This window comes from Rana temporaria, chromosome 7, assembly GCF_905171775.1.
Source record: "Rana temporaria chromosome 7, aRanTem1.1, whole genome shotgun sequence".
Lineage (NCBI taxonomy): Eukaryota > Metazoa > Chordata > Amphibia > Anura > Ranidae > Rana > Rana temporaria.
In genome coordinates this window covers 143,995,151-144,017,588 of record NC_053495.1, presented here as the reverse complement: position 1 = coordinate 144,017,588, position 22,438 = coordinate 143,995,151, and the positions used below count along the sequence as shown (strand labels likewise).

At 44.4% G+C, this 22,438-nt stretch overlaps 1 protein-coding gene across 1 annotated transcript in view; it reads right to left on the bottom strand.

Moving 5' to 3' along the window:
- GTF2B (general transcription factor IIB) overlaps positions 1–14,484 on the bottom strand; it is a 35,437-nt gene extending 20,953 nt beyond the window's left edge. Inside the window, exons 1-2 of the mRNA XM_040360074.1 lie at positions 14,353–14,484; positions 1,255–1,355 (exon numbers count right to left, since the gene is read on the bottom strand). Coding sequence (XP_040216008.1) covers positions 1,255–1,355; positions 14,353–14,369 — 118 coding nt within the window. The 5' untranslated portion in view covers positions 14,370–14,484. The remainder of the gene's footprint in view (positions 1–1,254; positions 1,356–14,352) is intronic.
- Between the last annotated feature and the right edge of the window lie 7,954 nt (positions 14,485–22,438).

Below are 22,438 nucleotides of genomic sequence, written 5' to 3'. Positions count from 1 at the left end.
ATATGCATTCACTTGGCGCAGAGTTTTTACCCTTCTCCCCTGGATAGCGTCGCCCGAGTCACCAGGAGACCGACTCTCCCCATCTAATCAGTGGCCACAGAGCTAAAGTGTTAACTGCTGAGCAACTGCATAAAGTGACGTGTCAAAGGTCAGAAGGAGCCGACATGAGAAGATCCCATGTCTCTAGGAATATTTATGGCTGCACCGATTGTGAGCTATGAATGCCGCACTATTGTTGCCTTTCGGCAGCCAGCCTTGTGCTTTACCACACAGTGTAATTTCATCTACATACACCTCATGCAGGATGGAGGAAAAGGTCCCCTTCCCAGACATACAGGCTTCAGCCTCCCTGGCTGTCTTTAGCCAAGGTTCCTTGTAGCGTCTCCTGCTGGAGGAAACACCAGAACTGAGGAACCGGCGGGGAAGCATGCCTTTTAAAATCTAGGTTGGGCAGTGGGAGCCTAGGCCTCTCTTATAGGCATCTGTCCTGGAAGACGCTAAGGGAAATAAAAAATCACCAGGAAAAAGGATGAATCCCAAGAGACACATGGCAGTAAAAACTAGACAAGGGTTTTAGACCTTTGGTTATACATACACCAATTGTTTAGCTTATAATACAGTGTGCTTTTTTTTTTATATACTGCTTATCCTCTGTTCAAAAGTACACAGTTTAATAACACATGCTGTACTTTTGGCATATTGCTAGGCTGAAAAAAATGCCACAATGTGGCAACTTTCCATCTGTTAAATCTTCTGCCCTTGTTTTTAACTTTGGCTAGTAAAACTTTTTTTCTGACAGTAAATACCTTAAACAGCCCACTTCCTCTTGTCGGGTAAAAAGCCTAGGCTTACAACATCATGCACAGCTCTGACTCTCCTGAGAGTTTGCCAGTAAGGGGCAGGCATCAGTCATTAGAGGGCCAATGAAAGCTGCAGAGCTGAAGGTGTGCGTCTGCGTAATCCAGGAAGAACAGGCAGCAGCTTCAGCTGCCCACAGTTAAAATGGATGCAGCCAGACTTTGTGGAAGGAGATTTCTGCAGCATATTTGGCAAGTACAGAATCACAGTATATATAAATTATGCAAAGTGGTCGGAGGGAAGCTTCAGAATGGCAAAGGTTTTTTATTACAAATTTTGTGAGCAGACTGCAGTCCCTCTTTAATAAACTGGTCAAATTAAATGCATTTCCTAGTCATGGTTTTATTCCTATAGTCTGATATTGGTTTACTTTCTAACATGATCAGAGTAACTTACCTACAACTAATCCACACTCAGAGCAGATCATGTCTCCGGCTCTATAGTCTTCCACAAGCATGGCATCAGGGTGGTTTGGACAAGTGACCCTTGGATCCACACTAAATAGGGTAAAAAAACAAATGTCATTAAGGCCTTTATACTTAGGGCTGGTAGGCGTTAATTGCAAAACGCAAAACAGTTGAGCAGCTTTAAAAAAAAAAAAAAAAGGGCTGAAACAGGCAATGAGGAGACATTTCACCTCCCAGCTGCCTGTCAATCACCATTTGAGAAAGTGGTCCATTACGGATCACTTTTCAGAGGGCAACGCAGCTGTACATGAGCCCAAATAGCCAACAAAGCAAATACTTCTCAAAAGCATATGCAAGGACGGGTACAAAGTATACTTTGTTCAAGATAACAGATTTACATTACTTCATGGTTATTTGGTGATGCGCTCCTCAATGTGTGATAAAGTTACACTGGTAAAATATAAATAAACCAAACACCTGCAGCACTGTGTCATTTATATGAATTGTTTACTGTGCCATTATTTGCACCTGTTGCACTTTATTTCACTATATGGACCTTTATTAATCAGTCCTATTTATTTATCCACATGGATTGCGCATTGCTCCATTTTGTGCACTTTTTTTCATTTTATGGACTTTTATCAATTAGGTTTATTTATATTTTTTCAGTGTTAACTTTGTTATCACTTAACATTCAGGAGCGCATCACCAAATAGATTACTCTTATACTTTGGGTAGCGTTTGACCCTCACAGTGACTGCTGCACCTCCACCAGGGCCATTGGATCCCATATTAGCTCTAGAATACACATCTGTACACTTCATGATTACTTCTGCTCATCTTGCTCCTTTCACTGATTTATCAATACAAGTCTGATATGAACATGCCCTCAGGGTGGCCAAATAACTCACTGAGCAGGAAATAAGGGAACTAGAATGAGCACTTCCTTCAGAAGCGGGTTATCACATACCCATCTTTGACAGGTATCCTGTCCCCACTTCTGGGAGATCAGGCCACAGCAAATTACATCAGCAGCTCGGCTTCCTCCTCCTTCCCCCCGCTGAGCCAGTAGGAGAGCACATGCACAGTAGGGATCCAGTGTGAAGCCGTAATGCTTCATTACCAGGTTCCCTAACCAGCAATGGCAGCACCCTGACAGCAGCTGCAGTGCAGACATCGCTGGACTCCAGGACAGGTAAATGTTCTATCAAAAGTCATCAGCTGTAGTATATGTAGCTGCTTGCTTTTCATTTTTTGCAGGGGTGGGTGGACCTCCGCTTTATGGCTGCATTCATACTCCCTCCTAATTGGCTGAGACAAAGCAATGGCACCACTGGCTCCCGCTGGTGTCAAAGTCAGTTAGCCAATCAGGAGAGAGAGGGGTTTGGCCGAACCGCAGTTCCGTGTCTAAATGGACGCGGAGCTACAGCTTGCCAGGGGTGCCTCCATAGCAAGTTACTTGCTGTGGGGGCACTCGACAGGAGGGAGGGGTCAGAAGCAGTGAAGATGAACCCAAGAAGGAGTATCTGGGTTGCTCTGTGCAAATCCACTGCACAGGGCAGATAAGTATAACATATTTATTTTTTTAAATGCAAGACTTTTCAAATCACTTTAAGGCTCCATGCACACTGAAGCCGATAAAAGCTATAAAAAAACGCCAGTAGCTTTACAGGGAGCCTTTCAATGTTTAGCGTTTTTGCAATAGCTTTAATCAGCGTTTTTTAGTGTAGCTTTTTATTGGCTTTTTTTTTTCTCAATGGATAAAAAAAAACGCTAAAAAGCGCTGGCGCCAGCGTTTTCCCCACCGAAAGACGTCACTTTGAACGAGAATTTCGAGCGTTCAGAAAAAAGCCAATAAACTCCAAAGTTTATTAACACTAAAAAATGCCCAGGTGTGCATGGGCACATACATAGGCCAACATAGTTGTTTATGGGCTTTAAAAAAAAAAAAAACTGCAGTTTATCAGCTTCAGTGTGCATGGAGCCAAAAGGATCACTAAAGTTAATTTTTTTTTTTTTAAATAACAAACATGTTATACTTGCCTCCACTGTGCAGCTCGTTTTGCACAGAGGGCACCGAACCTTGTCTTCTAGGGTCCCTCGGCAGCTGTCTCGGTTCCCCCCCGCAAGGACTCAACACCTTTATGCGAGCTTGCATGGTGTTCAGTTCTTGCGGGCGCGCTCCCATGAAACTGCGGGTGGCCATAGCCGCCGACTATCACTTGGCCCTGCGTCATTGGATGCGATTGACAGCAGCGCTGGCCAATGGCTGCGCTGCTTTCAATCAACCAATGAATGAGCCGGGAAAACAGCAGAGAAGCCTGCACAATCACGGTGCGGGACTTTCGAGGGGGGGGGGGGCCCTCTAATCCACAGATTTTTTTAACAAACAAGTAAAATTTAGGTTTACAAACACCACAAATACAAGCTGGCCACCAATTCCGTGTTCTATGATTTGTCTTAACCTCCAACTGCTACTTAGACAGGATTATTCTGCATATAAATGAGATGACGCCTATAAAAGGTGAGTGAAATAGAGGAAAACAAAAAAAAAAAAAACAAAAAAAAAAACAAAAAAAAAAGATTAACTAAACCTAACCAGTTACCAGGATGCATTTTTTTGTAGTGGCCATTTAACTACAATGGTGCATATCGCTTACTCTCCATTTTACTATTCAGGTTAAATTTAATCTGCACACCACAAACCGATAGACCCATAAATATCTACATTGAGCCCTGGTTCACACTGGGTACGATTTGGAACGATTTGAGATGCGATTTGACATGTCAAATCGCATCTCAAATCTGCGGCAATTGTCGGCAATGGCACTGTCCTAATCAGTGCGACGCCGCATCTGCGATTTCAAAAAGTAGTTCCTGTACTACTTTTTGCGATTTCGGGCCGCGATTTACATTAAATTGCGGCCGAAATCGCGGCAAAATCGCAGCTGTGTGAACCTAGGCTTAATGCCAACATCTTCAGAACTGATCACAATCCACAGAGCCCAACAATTCACAACTAGACGATTTGAATTACAGGCAGAATCCCTGCGATTCCAGAATCAAGGCAAACCGCAGGATGCATTTGTGATGCAATTACTGATTACTGGCACATCAGTGCATTTTGCTGTGATTGTAGCACAATTTAGCCAACGACCACAGCAAAAAATAATAATTGCATAATGATTGGGGGTGCCATTAACATTGCAAACGCTTCCTGTGGTATGCCACGACTATGGAATTCTGAGCAAAAATCGCGGCAATTCCACACGCGATTGCCTAGATACACCAAAGTATTTTGTGGATTTGTACCAGCAAACAAAATAGAGGATGTCAAAGGCAGTAAAACTATTCTATACAATGAAGTGTGGATAAATAGAAAGCAAATTATACACAAAAAAAAAAAAAAAAAAAAACACAAATACACACCACGCCCTACTATTGTACAAACTCGGGCTACTCCCTTCATAGGAGAATGAGACATAGTATTGTAATGCCATTCTTCATGATGTTTCAAATTATGTAGTCATCAGCTATAAAACCTTTGAGGTCATATTTTGACAATAACCTGTCTGAAAATGCTTAATGATACCTGCACAGCTACAACAGGAATAGATAACCTTTTAAAGGTCAACCTTAAATTTAGCAGCTACTGAGTTTGTTCCAGATGGTTTACTAATCCAAAACACTTAAAGGGTTACTAAACCCAAGTCACTGCATTCACTAGATCTGGTCCCCCACAGCACACAAAATGCTATTCTTTTACTAAATATAAACTGCTAAATGCTTTTTCTCAGCAGTATATAGCAGTCTTGTGACTTCTATCAGTGCCTGGTTAAAGCTTGTAGGAGGAGTTTTCATACTGCACTGTCTGTCCTATCAGAATGCAGGACCCCTGGCCCTGTGTGGACCACATGCACCCACCCAATAAAAAACCTCCCTAGCAATGCACAAACTGACTTCACTCCGGACAGGTTTTGGGGGGGCAATGCAAGAAGGGGAGGATCTGTGCATACAGAATCAAAAAGCCTTTTTACACAATGCAGATGATTAAACCCTTAGGTGCCACAGTGAGTATAACAAGCATGCTTTTACTGCATATACAGACGGATTTTAATGTTGTGGGTTTGATAACACTTTAAAGTAGTTCTAAAGGCGGAAGTTTTTTTTTTACCTTCATGCATTCTATGCAAGAATGAAAAAAAAAAAAAAAAAAGTCCTGCTAGACGCATTCTTGGAGCAGTGGGTATACCGCTCATTCCCATTGAAAGCAATGGGAAACCACGGCTATACCACCCACAATGCGCCTCTGCAGAGGCGCATTGTGGGCGGTATTATCCCTTCTTCAGCCGCTAGTGGGGGTAAAACCGCACCACTAGCGGCCGAATACCGCCGCAATTCCAACGGTAAAGCGCCACTAAAAATAGCGGCGCTTTACCACACCTCCTGCCGAAGTGTGAAAGTGGCCCAAGAGCAAGAGAGGAGTTGATAAAAAGTTGTGATTGTTATAGTTCACACACTGACATTGTAGAGTGTGTGTGCGCCGCACTTTTTCTTTGAATATATCTGAGAATTCGAACTGTTAAAATAAACTGAACAGTAAACAAATTCTTATTGTAGAAATAGGCAATCCCTTTGGAGTATTGGTGTATTATGCTTTACCAGTGCTTGTGGCTGCTGAAATGTTTTGTGGGGGTTCAATTACTCGAACTGTTAAAGTTCATGTAAATATGCATGGCAGTATCACAGGCAAAGTGTAAAAAAAAAAAAAAAATTATATTAAAGTGCCATAGTTTTTACCAATAGGCAAGCCTAAATTTAGGTAATATTTACTGTACATGTAGCCAGTGACATCACCAGTGCATTTGAGCTGAAGGACAGCCACCCAGGTCGTTCCTTCAGAGTCCTGTGCCATAAATGGCATCTCCTGCACAAGGGTCCAACCACTCACACAGCCAGGGTCCGCAAACCCGAGAGGAAGAAAATTTGGTTTCCTTGCCCATCAGGAAGGACCTCCATCATACCATCAGGCGCAATATACACGGCCACCCTTTCTGCAAGGACAGGCGACTGAGGCGCCCCCTCTGGACACTGATCAGAACAGATACAAAAGGCTGAGAAAGCATTGCCTCTGTTGCTGAAACCCTCACACTGAGCAGAAGTGTGGGCAGGAGCATGCGAGACACAAATTAAGGATTTGGCTGTTAGGGAAGGTAAAGGAAGTTTATCTGTTTACTTTATGAGGTTTTTGCACCACATATATGGCCAAAAGAGATTTGCGACTTTAGATATTTAAATGAGCCTTAGTAGCTGGCAAGTCACAGACCTGGAAAAACACATTTTGTGTCAAAAATAAAAATGCCCATACTCCTCTCCCCCCCCCCCCCCCCCAAGTCTGTCATCGCCTACACTGTGGTGTCATTCTAAGTTAGAACAGAGTGTTAGCATTACAGTACCATAAGGTACCATTTCCTTGCATGCTGTAGCTTGTAACCAGCACCCAGTCACTCACAAGGAAGAAGTATGCAAATATGGACTTCTGACTACACCTTTATTTCCTGATCTGCATACTTGCGCCAGCTCATTGCATCCAACTACTGAAGTCAGACTGCCAGGAAACTCCCATATACAAAAGGTCAGCACTGGCAGTCTATACTTCTCTTAGATCTTTAAAGTGGCTGTAATGGTAAAAGATTTAACTTAATACAGTCTAGGCACCAAGGTAAAAAATAAAATAAAAATCTGTGTGCAGCTCCCCATCACACCCTTCTCCCCTTTTTTACTTGCCAGAGTTTGATCTCAATCCAGCGCTGTACCCGAGATCAGCGGCGCTCTCCTTACAGCAGGGTTGGGCAACCTCAGCCCTCCAGCTGTTTTGAAACTACAAGTCCCATGAGACATTGCAAGACCCAATCACAGAGATGACTCCTAGAGGAGTGATGGGATTTGTTGTTTCACCACAGCTGGAGTGCCAAGGTTGCCTACCCCTGCCTTACAGGGTGGACCGATAGTAGCTGGAGCCATTGGCTCTTGCTGCCAGCAATCAATTTCTGTGAAAAGGAAGTGAGGGGGCGTGGCCAAGCCACACTGTCAATAGACGCAGACAGCGTGGGTCGCAGGTGTACAATAGGACACCAAGAAGGGGAGTACAAAACCACTGCACAGAGCAAGTATGACATGTTTGTTTTAACATTTTTTGCTGGAATAAGTAGATCGCAAAGTATATAATTTGCTTGTTTTAAAATGTCTTTTCTGCATTTCTTCAGTTACTTCCTGGTTTCCAGGCCTAGGCAAGTGTCATCATACATTCGAGCTGCGCGATTCTGGGAAAAATGAGAATCGAGATACTTTTGCATTGAATGAAGATCACGATTCTCAAAAATGTATTTAAAGTTATTTTCAAACACAAAACGGAGCTTATGTGCTTAAATACAGTATATGTAAATCTGATGGACTGTTTACATGTTAAATTTTAAAAGCCGCCGCAAACCTGCTGACCTTCCATGCTTGCTAATGTGAAACAGCTCTGATTTTCACATTTAACTAAATGTGAAAATCAGAGGTGTTCTGTCACATTAGCAAGCATGGAAGGTTTGCTGCTGCTTCTTAAATTTAACATGTAAACAGTCCGTCGGATTTCCAAACACTGTATTTAAGCACATAAGCTTCGTTGTGTTAAAAATAACTGAAATCTAAAACTCCGTTGGGTGTAACAAGATGTCCGCTTACCCCCTTTTCACTACTATTACTGTGCAGGAGTATGGGGTGGAGCAAGATAGCGGCGACGAAACGTCACTTCCTGTCGAGACAGCCCCCGCCGGGTGTACCAAGATCTCCGGAGCTAGGCCGAAGCCGGGGACTTTCCTACGGCCGCACCCGAGTAACGGTGCCGCTCGATCGGCGCCATTTGCGTTCCATTCCATTAATTTTTACAATTAATCGTGCAGCTTCATCATACATCCCAGGAGTCTTCATTAGGTGAGGAGAGGTTTTCTCAACCAAGAACACTCATCTCCTGCATTACGTAGAGCGGACACAGACATGCCATCCGCCTGCTCAGCAGGGATCAGCGGACAGATTCCCCACTGAGCTGGCGGAATCCACTCCATATGAAGGAGGCCTAACTTTTTAATCCTTATCCTGCTAGCATTAATAGATAGTAAAAGTATTACATTAGATTTACAGATTTTTTTTTACGTTTCTTCAGTTTTTTCCAGGTTCCATTCTATCAGTGTATGGCCAACTTTAGTTCTTGCTGCTGGTCATCTGAATCTTGAAGTGCATGAGCTTATTAGGGGCAGAATTGCACGTTTTAGGCCTCATGTACTTTAATAGGAGCTACTTAAAAAATGGTCATTTTTCAAGCACTACCTTTTAAAGACCTATGAGGCCAAAGACACAATTCTCTTTCCATATTACAAGTCGCATGGATAAACATGCAAAAAAAAAAAAGTCTCTTAACCGCCTGGCCATGCACATGCCATGTGTGAATGGGAATTAAGCCTATGGATCATAACAGCCAGGCGACCAGAATTTTCTCTGATGGGGAGGTCAGTAATAGCGGCATACAGATTTTTGTGTTGCTTTTCTTTACTTCTTACTGGTATAAACAAACCTGACTGCTTTCCAGGGTAGAGACCAAGCAAAAAACTAATTGCAGTGCGGGGACAACCCCACTGCATTGGAAAAAAAAAATCTTGACCGGAGTTGGACTTTAAAGCTGGGTATACACTAGAAGTTCGTTCTACTTTTTTTTTTTTTTAGTGATGCACAAAAATTGTCAAATAGGGTTTTCAGCAAAAAAAAAAAAAAAAAGTGCCGAAAATGGCTGCTGAAAAAGCCAGCAAATGGTGCGTTTTTCATAGGTGCAGTTTTTTTTTTAACTGACCAAATATGCACCAAGCAGGATTAACAAGGCTTCAAAAGGTGCCGATAATGGCCGACAATAAATTCATATTCATTTAAAGTTGTGACATTAACCATTTGCTTACTGGGCACTTAAGACCTGGACCTTTAGGCTGCTAAAGGACACGGCCAGTTTTTGTGATTCGGCACTGCGTCGATTTAACCGACAATTGCGCGGTCGTGCGACGTAGCTCCCAAACAAAATTGGCGTAATTTTTTTTCCACAAATAGAGCTTTATTTTGGCGATATTTGATCACCTTTGCATTTTTTATTTTTTGCACTATAAACAAAAATAGAGCAATATGAATATGAATATATATATACAAAAAATTCTCAGTTTAGGCCCATACGTATTCTACCCATTTTTATTTTCAAAAAACGCAATAAGCGTTTATCGGTTGGTTTGCGCAAAATTTATAGCGTTTACAAAATAGGGGATAGTTTTATTGCATTTTTATTAATTATTAATTTTTTTACTACTAATGGCGGCGATCAGCGATTTTTTTCGTGACTGCGACATTATGGCGGACACTTTGGACAATTTTTACACATTTTTGGGACCATTGTCATTTTCACAGCAAAAAATGCACTTAAAATGCATTGTTTACTGTGAAAATGACAATTGCAGTTTGGGAGTTAACCACAAGGGGGCGCTGAAGGGGTTATGTATGACCTCATCTGTTTCTAACTGTAGGGGGGTGTGGCTGTAGGTGTGACATCATTGATTGCGATTCCCTATATAAGGGAACACACGATCAATGACAGCGCCACAGTGAAGAATGGGGAAGCTGTGTTTACAGCTCTCCCCGTTTATCTCTGGGGACCGTTTGCGGGACTCCAGCAGCGATCGGGTCCCGCATCTTCGGACCGGGTCACAGGAGCGCGCCCGCGACCCATGGCTGGGCACTTAAAGACGTACCTGTATGTGCTTGTGCCCAGCCATGCCATTCTGCTAACATATGTGAAGGAGGCGGTCCTTAAGTGGTTAAACACCCCTCCTGCCCAGACCAATTTTTAGTTTTCAGCGATGTCCCTCTTCAGACAATTGCGCGATCATGCTACACTGTACCCAAATCATTTTTATTTACACAAATAGAGCCTTCTTTTGGTGGCATTTGATCACCTCTGGGTTTTAGGACGAAAATTTTTGAAAAATACAAAAACATTTATATTTTGTTATAAAATTTTGCAAACAGGTAATTTTTCTCCTTCATTGATGTATGCTGATGAGGCTGCACCGATTGTCACCGATAGGCAGCAGTTATGGGCACCGCTAGATGGCACTACTGGTGGGCTCTGATAGGTGGCACTGATATGCACTGTGGGCACTGACAGATGTCACAGATGAAGTGGCTGTGTCTCTTCCTCTTTGGGACCAATGTCCCTTACACAGAAGACGGTGATCAGCTTTTTCTTCGCACGATGTTAGCGTGAGGAGAAAAAAAATCTTCTGTTTACATCACGTGATCAGCTGTCATTGGCCGACAGCTGATCACATGGTAAGGGGCTTGGATCAGCCCCTTACTCCAATCTGTGATCGCCTGGGGAGCATGCAAAGGGCCTCACAGCAATGTAGGTCTGTGCTGTAGCCGTCATTCGACTATAGCACAGACAAGAAGCGGTTATTTAAAAAGTCAAATACATTACATATATAAAAATACAAACTTTTTTGTAAAACGTCAATTTCGGTTTCGGCCAATTGAATCCTGTATTTTCGGTTTAGGCACTAGAATTTTCACTTTGGTGCACCACTAAAATTTTTCATCATATTTTCAATATATTTTTTAATCTGATAGGTCAGGGATATGCAATTAGCAGACCTCTAGCTGTTACAGAACTAAAATTCCCATGAGGCATAGCAAGACTGAAAGCCACAAGCGTGACACCCAGAGGCAGAGGCATGATGGGACTTGCAGTTTTGCAACAGCTGGAAATCCGCTAATTATATATGCCTGCGATAGGTAATAAAATTTGTATTTTTTATATATACATATTTTGGGATTTTCTTTGTCTGATATACCTACAATAGTTCCAATCCCTTTGGAGGATATGTTTTGATGCTTTAAATGAGATGGTGGAATTCCCACCCCTTTTTTTTTTATTGTATGAACTTCTAACCATGTACTTACTGCCTCACAGAAAAAGTCCCTTTGGACGAAACGTACGTCAGGCTAGGCGCAAACGAATGTTTCCATTTGAGCATATTTTATTGTTTTTGCTGTAAGTAGAACTATGAAATAAACTCCTGGGTGCTTTTAAAGAATGTTGTGCAATGAGTTCCTCTTCCATATGCACACTGTGACCGGACTCTGGAGTTCCCTTAATTGGTGATAGCTGTGGGGGGGATACACCTGTGGAATCTAACCAAGTAGGTTGAATAACTGATGTGGTTATACCCGTAGTGAGGGGTTAATACTCACTGATGCACATATAGACCTCAGGAGGTTTTAGTATCTGGTAAGCAGATATATTTGCCCCATCTATTCTGTGGGAAGCACTGGGTGTCCTCACTGATTGAATATTTGATCAACACACACAAGTTCAAATTATGGAGGTTTAGTTGGGATATTTGGGTCAATTATTAATTTTCCATTCTCATCTTTTACATTTCATGTAATAGATGGACTTAAATGCACTTTATGTAATCAATTAATTTTGACAGCGCAACACGTTGATTTTAAACAGTGTTTTTTTTTACCAGATGATTTATTCAAATAATGTTCAAATGCAGTACAGATGTACAAAGGTATACAAATTAGTTTTCCACGCAAGTGGACTTCTCATGAAGGCACAGATCATACTTATACTACTAGTATACATGACTACCCTACACCATGGGGGGGACACAGCGGAGGGGGGAAAGGTAGGGGGATAAAAAGGGGCGCGCGGGGGAACACCATAGAGATGGCTATGCATCCTATGATGTACCATGAGCATCACTCCAAGTAGACCATACTTTGCCAAACTTTTTTGGACAGTTTCCACTCACACTGGTTAGTCTATACAGAGGCAACACTGCGTTAACCGTTGAAATCGAATTCGCCATCATTGGCGGGGTGGACCGTTACCATCCAAGGAGGATCTCTCAAACGGTGAAAGTTAGTTTGCGTTTAATAAAGTTCATTCATTACAAAGTTGAACGTTAAAAGCAAATTAAATCACTTTTGAACATTTGAATGCTCTGAATATTAGAATGAATTCTTGTTTGAAATCCTACTGGCGTATACCCCACTTGACGTGGAAGTCCAGGCTAGATCCAAGCCTAAAGTGGTTGTTATCTTTCAGAAAAGGTCACTGCCAGCCTCTGCTTTATATAGGCATTGTGCACTTTTATTTTTTTAACAACGCATCTAAAATAGCTTTTTTTCAGCTATATACAGGCTGGTCCTGTGACCACTCTGCTACTTTGATACAGGGCTACAGCAGGAGGGGCTGAGATCCAACATCAGCCACTCGGCCCCTTCTGCTGTAGCCCTGGATCAGAGCAACAGAGCGTCCGGGAATCACGTGACCAGCCTGAATATAGCTGAAAAAAAATAAGGTATTTAGACGCTTTATGTAAAAAAAAAAAAAAAAAAACACCACACACGCCACTAAAACCCCTTTCACACTGGAGGCATTTTAGCGCTACAATAGTGCCTGTAAAGCGCCTGAAAAAAGTCTCAGCTGCAATCCCAGTGTGAAAGCCTGAGTGCTTTCACAGCAGGGCGCTGCGCTGGCAGGGCGTCCAAAAAAAGTCCTGCCAGCAGCTTCTTTGCAGCGCTTTAGGAGTGCCACTATTAACCCTTTTCCGTCAGCTATCGGGGGTTAAAAGCGCCCTGCTAGCAGCTGAAAAGCACTGCAAAAACGACGGTAAGGCGCCGCTAAAAATAGCGGGGCTTTACCGCTGAAGCCCGGGCTTTACCGCTGAAGCCTGGGCGCTAGATAAAGAGGGGGTTCCAGTGACAAACGTTAAACTTTTTTTTTAACTATGGGTGCAGAAAAACAGCTGGCAGGGAGGGGTAAGGGGGACAGAGGAGAGCTGCGGGTGACAGAGGCACAAACTGACCATGGTAACCAGGGCTCATCAACCATGATTATTGTGGTCAGTACACAGGGGGGGAACTCTGGAACTGGCAGTATCAACCAGGTTTTTTTTTTACAGTTTAGAGAGGGGCAGGTTGGGCACTGCGCCATTTAACCTGCTATAAAGGGAACAGGCACAAATACTTTAAAACTGCTGCCCCCACTCCTAACATCTTTACCAACTACCCTGTAGAAATAAATAAGGTGCTCATACTTACCTATTCTCAGGGCGCTCCAGTCTGGTCACAGCGGCTGCCTTCAGGGGAGAGGGACAGCTGACCATGGATGCCCCATATTAAGCCTATGGGTGACATCACTGCCACAGAATTCCTTCCATTGTTGACACACTCTCCTCTGAAGCTGGCACAGGGGAGATCACATGATTGTACAGCTCTGAGAATAGGCGAGTATAGGCATCTACGGGGTAGTTCGAAGGGTGGCGGGACCAGCTTTAAGCTTAGATCTCGTACATAGAAGGTGAGAGGCTGAAAATGACAAATTGCACCTGAGTGGCAGGTTCTGCCTCCAGTCTACCATACAAGGGGGTGGCTATAGGTGCACATAGCCTTGTAAACACCGATAACTCCATAACATTTCCAGAAGGCGAAACCTTCTGCGCTGAGGACATGTTGCATGCGCAGTCGCACGCGCAGAGACGCACAGGGGTCACTGGCGGTTTTTGAGGTGAGCCATTCTCTTGTATGGCGGGTTGTACACGACACCCACAGCCCGGGGTGCAGGAAAACACCCACAATTTTAGGATTGGTTCATTTTCCGTCTCTCACCCCCCATATGCATCAGCTGAGACCTTTGCCCTGGGCATAGTACAGCAGCCAGAGAACTACAAGTCCCAGGAGCCACAGCTTGCCATACTACGCCGGCTGTAAAGACTCCCTCCCTCCTGTCACTCCATAGCAGTGAGGGTGTCTGGAGAGCAGGAAGCTCGAGCTCAGGACAAAGCCGAGTCTCACACACCCGTCCCCGGACAGCCGCTGCTCCCCACTGCGTAGCACCACCAACCTGCCTTCAGGCAAGCCTAGTCACCGTCTGCCGCCCGCTGACATTCACACGGACACAGCAGAGCTCGGCAACACACACAAGAGCCGAGCCACTCACCGACTCGTCGACGCCATTGTTACGGCGTCCGCTGTTCCCCGTACAGTCTAATCCGGCAGGCACCACGCTTCTCTTTTTATAGAACACGGTCACGTGGCTCTAAGGGAAAGCCGTGAGCACAGAACGACTCATTGTTAGCTGCCGCGCAGGCGCACGTGAAAATAGCCCGCCGTACTACGCATGCGTACTCAGGTTTGCTTGCTGTGGAATGCGTGTCGAGTCACTGTAACCTAGATGAGCTACGCATGCGCGTACAGTACACAACAACTATTCTAGTTACATTGAGGATGTGGTGCCTGGACATTAGTTCCCCGGCAGCTAGTGGGGGGGCTGGTGGATCCCAGAGGGTGCTTGTGATTGGAGAGCGACATATAATACTGTTTTATGGTTTTGTAAAAACAATATCTTATATAAAAGCTGTTAGACAAGTTGAAGTTCTTTAAAGAGCTCAGAGATTGAAAGGTATAATTAGAGAATTATAGGGCAGTGACAATATACACAATGCAGTGTCAGCAGGATTGTGTACAAGTCTAGAGGAATCAATACCAGGGCAGGAGGAAGACCAGTGAAGGCCAAGTTCACCCGTCAGTGTATTATTATTATTATACAGGATTTATATTGTGGCGACAGTTTGTGCAGCACTTTACAATAGAAGAGGGTTAGGAGGGCTCTAAAGACAATGCAGCCCAGGTGAGTGATCTCTCCCCTCTCTTCCCTAAATGTGCCAGTCTTCCACGTGCCATAGTCATCCTGCCTTTCCTCGTGTCATATACTTCCAGCCTTCCATGTGTCATAGTCTTCCATGTGCCACAGTCTTCCAGCCTATGTATCATAGTCTTCCAGCCTTCCATGTGCCATATTCTTCCAGCCTTTTTCATGTACCATATTGCTCCTTCCTGCCTTCAATGTGCCATAGTGATCCTTCCTGCCTTTAATGTGCCATAGTTGTCCTTCCTTCCATGCACCAGTGATCCCCCCTTCCTGCCTCCATGTAACATAGTGATCATTCTTTCCTGCCTTCCATGTGCCATAGTGGTCATTCCTTCCATGTACCATAGTGATCCTTTCTGCCTTCCATGTGCCACAGTGGTCCTTCCTTCCATGTGCCAGTGATCCCATCTTCCAGCCTTCCATGTGCCATAGTCTTCCAGCCTTCCATGTACCATAGTGATCCTTCTTTCCTGCCTTCGTTGTACCACGGTGCTCCTTCCTGCCTCCCATTTGCCATAGTGGCCCATCCTGCCTTCCATGTGCCAGTGATCCCTCCTTCCATGTGCCATAGACTTCCAGCCTTCCATGTGCCATGATCTTCCTGCCTTCCATGTACCATAGTGATCCTTCTTTCCTGCCTTCCATGTACCATTTGGGATTGCATCAATACATTTTTTTTTCTGTGTCAACTATTGGTGCCTAGAAAGTCAATTTCTTCCTCAAACAATAAACTCTCCATGTACCATAGTAATCCTTACCACCTTCCATGTACCATAGTGATCCTTCTTTCCCGCCTTTCATGTACCATAGTAGTCCTTACCACCTTCCACGTGCCATAGTGGTCCACCATTCCAGGTACCATAGTGATCCTTCCATGTGCCATAGTGGTCCTCCCTTCCTGCCTTTTATGTGCCAGTGATCCCCCTTCCTGACTTCCATGTACTACAGTGATCCTTCCTTCTTTCCATGTACCATAGTGATCCCTTCTGCCTTCCATGTACCATAGTGATCCCATTTTCCGTTCTTCCATATAGCATAGTGATCATTTCCTCTCTCTCTCCCCCCTAAGGGTTGGTTCATACCGCAGTACTTATTTTTTGGCTCCATTCCGGGTTCCTCAGGTCTTTCATAATCCTCCATAAGCTCTCTGTCTATACAAAGCCAGATACGTTGAAAGTAATTTTCTAAATGAAATGATTGTGTTGAGGTTTATATGTATCCCTGAGATTCCAGCTTGTGGCACAGTAATCAAACCATATTTTAAAGGTAAAAGGAAGCCCAGGTTTTGTTTAACCTTAAGCCCCTCCCACAATCCTGTTTGCAACACCCTCTTTTTTCTGTGGTGCATGTTCCCCTGAAGTGTCCCTTATTCTGAAATTCAAAAGTTGGGAGGTATGGGTATACATGGGTAGGGCAAATGGGGTGAAGTCAGCGGCGGTGTTAGGGGGGAGGAAAAATAAGGTTTCGTCTAGGGTGTCAAAAAAATCCTTGCACCAGCTCTGTTGTAATGTTAGGTGGGTGGCGGTGGGAGCGTGGCACGGCAGCACCCTCGGGGTGTGGGCATCTCCACAAAGTGAGTGGGCGGCCCCACAGAAGGTGTACACCGAGGGCAGCTGGGAGCCCAGGAGAGAGAAGAGCTTCACAACCTCTTTGACACCTGAAGTGGCGTGCAGAAGCATCCCCGGCATCCCAAAGTCTGGACTTCGTCTCCTCCAACCTCCTCTCCGCTCCAGCATCAGAAATCAGTGAGGCATGGAGAACAAGGAGGAGGGGAGGCGCAAGCTGCCAGGGAGCTTCTGGAAGAAGCAGCAGAGCACCTCTCAGATCAAGAAAGCACTAGGCATCATACACTGATACAGACCTACCTGCAGATACAGACTAGGACAATGAGAACAGAGAAGGGACTGTGGATAAGGACGGGGTAGGGGTCTCTCTCTCATCTCCCCCCCCCATCTGTCAGCCCCCCTCTAGTAGAGATGGAGTGATCTGCAGTATGTAGAGGGTAATCAGGGTAGTGGTATCTGGGGAGGTGTAACCAGTGTAGGGGTAACTGGGGTTGTAATCAGGGTAGGCGTGTTCAGGGTGGGGGGGTATATAGGAGCATAATTAGGGTGGGTGAATCTGGGGAGGTATAATTCAAAGTGGGAGTATTTGGGGGAGGTGTGATCTGGGAGTTTGCACACTGCTGTTAAGAGGAAGTTCGAGGGGGAGTGACCGGAAGGAGATGGAGTAGAGACAGACACTCTCCACACGCTGCACCACGCTCCTCCGCCCGACCATGACCATGAGTAAAGGAATCTTTCTCATCTTCCCCGCCTGAGATTCCCTGATTGAACCCGCCACTTCCCACTTCGATCCAGCCTGCACTCAGCCTGCTCACACTCCGGTAAAAGGGGATATAGTGGCACGGTGGAGTACAACGGACGCCCGGACGATAGACCAGCCGGATTGCAGCGGAAAAGACTCAGGGCATGAGGAGGGAAAAAGCGCTGAATAACCCACCTGGAGAAGAGCCGCGAGGGGTGCCATCGCGGGGTGAGCGGTTGCCTGGATCGTCGGGACCACCAGCTCCGGGCAGGCAGAGTCATCCATCCCAGCCAGAGATCCAGAGGTATTTCCCCCTGACACGGTCGGCTACGAGTAAGCATCGCGAGACCGGGTCACATGATAGTGTGACGTGTGGTGAGACGCCAGCTGTAGCTCTCTCTGTCTCCACAAGTGTGTCTGCAGGGAAACGTACGCTGTCTACAGGAGGAGAGGAGATTAGAGGGAACGGAGGTCTGAACTTGCAGATGGAGCTGAAGGAAAAACAGAAGGAAAAGGAGCAGTCTCAGATACAGCCTTTACAGATCTCACAGGGAGACCATGAGACTGAGTTAAGTGTATTAAAAGCCATGCTGCAAGCTCTCCCCACAAAGGCTGACATGGAGGCACTGGTCAAACGCATGGAGGAATCCCACCGTAAGGATTTGGAGGTCGTACGGGAAGAAGTCCAGCAGATAACAGATAAGTTGGAAAGAGATGAACTGTTGTTGTCTAATTTGGATACACAAGTTACAATAATAGAGCAGACATATAAGGCAAAAATATCCCAGGTTGACCGTATGCAGCTTAGGTTGGAAGAAATGGAGGACCGTAGCAGACGCAAGAATTTAAGGTTCAGGGGGGTCCCAGAAACGGTGGAAAAGGAGAACTTACAACTAACGATAAATGGGATATGCACTCAGTTGGTGGGCTCACCGCCCCCTCAAGGGTTTGAGTTTGAAAGGTTGCACAGAGCCCTGGGTCCCCGTCCAACGAATTTGGATAGACCGAGAGACATAATCGGGTGCTTCCATAGATATGCCCATAAAGAGTTGGTCAGTAGAGCAGCATGGGAAGCGGGGGGGGGGGGTTGGATTTGAAGGGGCACAAGTAAAAATCCTCCCGGACTTATCGAGAGCTACACTACAACGAAGGGCTATGTTGCGTCCGCTACTGGACAAAATAAAGGGGGCAGGAGGAAGCTATAGATGGGGGTACCCAATATCTGTTACAGTCAAACGAGGGTCTGAATCTTATCTTATACAGCAACACGAGGACCTACCCGGCTTGTTTAAATTTATGGGAGTAGAGCCAATAGAAATCCCAGATTGGCTACAGCAGCTATCAAATACCAGAAAATAAGGCCAGGAGAAAACAGAGGAGAGATTGAAGAGCGGGGGGAAAACCCTGGAGGGTGATTAGGGGGTTCCTTGCTCCGGCACCCCCCCTAAAAAGTTTTTTTTGGAAATATGGATGGATTTTTTTATTTTTATTTTTTGGCTCCCTACTACCGCCAGGTTCCCCCACCTGAATTGTAAATTGCACAAATTGCACTAACTCACAACTAGACACAGAAGAGATAAGAGAAAAGAAGAAACACATTTTTGAAAACTGAGATACGGGACACGAATCACAAGATTAAAGGAGGAAGGGGGGGGGGTTACATTTGTATTTTTTATTAAATGACTATTTTTTTTTTGGGGGGAGGAGGGGGGGGGGAGGGAGAGTGGAGGGGAGGGGGAGTGGACGGGGGGGGAGGGTTTTTTTTTTTTTTTTTTTGTGTGTGGGGGGGATTTATAGTATTAAGGAGCAAATATATATATATATATATATATATATATATATATATATATATATATATTTTTTTTTTTTGTTGTTTGCTTTTTGTCACAAGAAATCACAGTCTCATAGGACTCACAGGAATTATTGGACAGTATCTGCTAGAAGTGAGAAATAATGTGCCTAAGAGAGATATAAAAAGTAAAGGTATAAAGGAATGTGTAGAGGTGCAGATGTAGGTAGAAATATGCAGATATGTATACACTTTTTTTTTTTTTTATGACACAATAAGGGGAATGTGGGGGGACTGGGGTAGATGGTGGGGAGGAGGGGGCCGGGGGGGAGCGTGGGATCTTATTTTTTTATTAAGCCTCTTGCGTTACATAAAGTCAAGAAAGGGTGAGGTCAAAATAAACAGTACAGTTCTTCTTTCCCTTCCCCCCCCCCTTTTTTTTTTTCGCCCTCTCCAGAATGAGACTATAGTTATAGTTATAAATGCGGAGTCTCCGTCTAGGTCTCTCATCCTTTCTCCCCCCCCAAAAAAAATGAGTAAACATTACTTTAATTTAAGGGATGGGTATTAGATATGAAGACATATTAATACTAAATAATCCGGGGAAACTAAATACATAGAAATGAATTTAAAGGGGAGCTAGATGGCAGGGGAGAAGGGGAGGAGAGAGGGAGGGGCAGGAGGCAGGAGGGGGGTGGAGGAGGGAGGGGGAAGGGATTGAGAGAAAAGAAAGCAGTGAAAATAAGGGAGCTGGAAGTGGGAGGGAAGGGAGGGTGAAGGGGAAGGTGGGAGAGGGGAAAGGGATGGTTTAAAATGGTCAATGATGGTCGGGGGGGGGGGGATGGAGGGAAGCGGGGTGGAGCTACTTGATCGCTCCGTTACTCCCCCCAGAGTAGGTATACACCCACGGTGATTACTGGAGAAGGATCCAGTCTTGGGTATTTTTTTCCTTTGGGACATAGGGGGAGGGGGAGGAAATAAAGAAGGGAGGGGGGGTGACTGGGGTTTTTTTTTTTTTTTTTTCCCCTCGCTCCTTCTCTCGAGATGGGGACAATAAAAATAACCTCTCTGAACGCAAGAGGACTGAATACTCCTGAAAAAAGGAAAATGTTTTTGAAGGATTTAAAGAACTGGGATACGGATGTAGCTTTTGTCCAGGAGACCCACTTCAGGGGGGGGAGCCTGCCATACCTCCAGAATAGATTTTTTCCTCACGTATACCACTCGATGAATCAAGAGGCGAAAACTAAGGGAGTATCAATTTTGATCTCAAACTGTGTGAATTGGACTCTACAAGATAAACGCCTGGATCCGAATGGCAGGTTCCTTTTCCTGAAGGGCAGCATAGAAGGGGTTGGAGTTACTTTGGCCTCGCTGTATGTACCAAATATCAAACAAGACAGATTTATTAAAGAAGTTATTACAGAACTGGTCGAATTTTCAGAGGGAAAATTAATTCTGGGAGGGGATTTCAACATTACGTTGGATCCCAGGATAGACACATCTTCTGGGACCTCGTCGACACCAAGGAGTGTCAGAAGGGGGATAATAAAGAAATTGCATGAGATACAACTAGTGGATGTGTGGAGGATTCTACATGGAGAGGAAAAAAGACTACACCTTCTTCTCTAACCCGCATCAGGTATATACCCGTGTAGATATGTTTCTTGTCCCTCACTATTTGATCACTTCGGTAACAGAGACAACAATTGGGAACATAACGTGGTCAGATCATGCCCCAATTAGTCTATGTCTCTCCCTTTCTAACAAGGTATTTGCCCAAGATAGAAACTGGCGCTTGAATGAGGGGCTGCTGCAAAATTCAGAAGTCAGGAATGATGTGGCTATAGAGATTGCAGCATACTTTCAGGTCAATGACACACCAGGAAGTAATCCAGGAATGGTATGGGAGGCTCATAAGACAGTCATTCGGGGAATCCTGATAAAACATGGATCTTATTTGAAAAAAAAAACGGGATAAACAGATCAGGGAGATACTAGAGGAAATTCAGAAACTAGAACTTCAACATAAAAAAAAAAAACTTCCCGAGGATGGGAGAAAGCTGGGGCAATTAACCACTTTAGCCCCGGGCCTGTTTTTCAGAGTCGGTGTTTACGAGACAAAACCATTTTTTTTTGCTAGAAAATTACTTAAAACCCCCAAACATTATATTTTTTTTTTTTCTAACACCCTAGAGCAGTGTTTCTCAACTCCAGTCCTCGGGGCGCACCAACAGGTCTTGTTTTCAGGCTTTCCATTATTGTGCACAGGTGATTTTATCAGTTTCACTGCCTTAGTAATTGCCACAGCAGTTTGATCTGAGGGAAATCCTGAAAACATGACCTGTTGGTGCGCCCCGAGGACTGGAGTTGAGAAACACTGCCCTAGAGAATAAAATGGAAGTCATTGCAATACTTTTTGTCACACTGTATTTGCGCAGCGGTCTTACAAGCGCACTTTTTTTGGAAAAAATTCACTTTTTTAAATGAAAAAATAAGACAACAATAAATTTGGCCCAATTTTTTTATATAGTGTGAAAGATAATGTTACGCCGAGTAAAATGATACCCAACATGTCACGCTTAAAAATTTCGCCCGCTCGTGGCATGGCGTCAAACTTTTACCCTTAAAAATCTTGATAGGCGACGTTTAAAAAATTCTACAGGTTGCATTTTTTGAGTTACAGAGTAGGCCTAGGGCTAAAATTAATGCTCTCGCTCTAACGATCGCGGCGATACCTCACTTGTGTGGTTTGAATACCGTTTTCATATGTCGGCGCTACTCGCGTATACGTTCGCTTCTACGACTGAGCTGGTCGGGACGGGGCGCTTTAAAAACATTTTTTTTTGCTTTTCGCATTTATTTTTATTTATTTTACAATTTTTAACACTGAAAAAAAAAAAAAAAAAAAAATATTATCACTTTTATTCCTATTACAAGGAATGTAAACATCCCTTGTAATAGAAAAAAGCATGACAGGTCCTCTTAAATATGGGATCTGGGGTCAAAAAGACCTCAGATCTCATATTTAGGCTTAAATGCAAAAAAAAAAAAAAAAAATTTGGAAATGTCATTTTTTCAAATGACAAAAAAAAAAATGTTTTTTAAGGCGCTGGGCGGGACTGACGTTTTGACGTCACTTCCGCCCAGCGGAGCTATGGGGACGGGCGAAGGAGATTTTTCCTTCAGTCTCGTCCCCGCTCAGCTGCCGGATTGTCGCGATCTCCTCCGCCGCTACCGACGGCTCCGGTAAGCGGCGGAGGGCGCGGAACAGCGGCG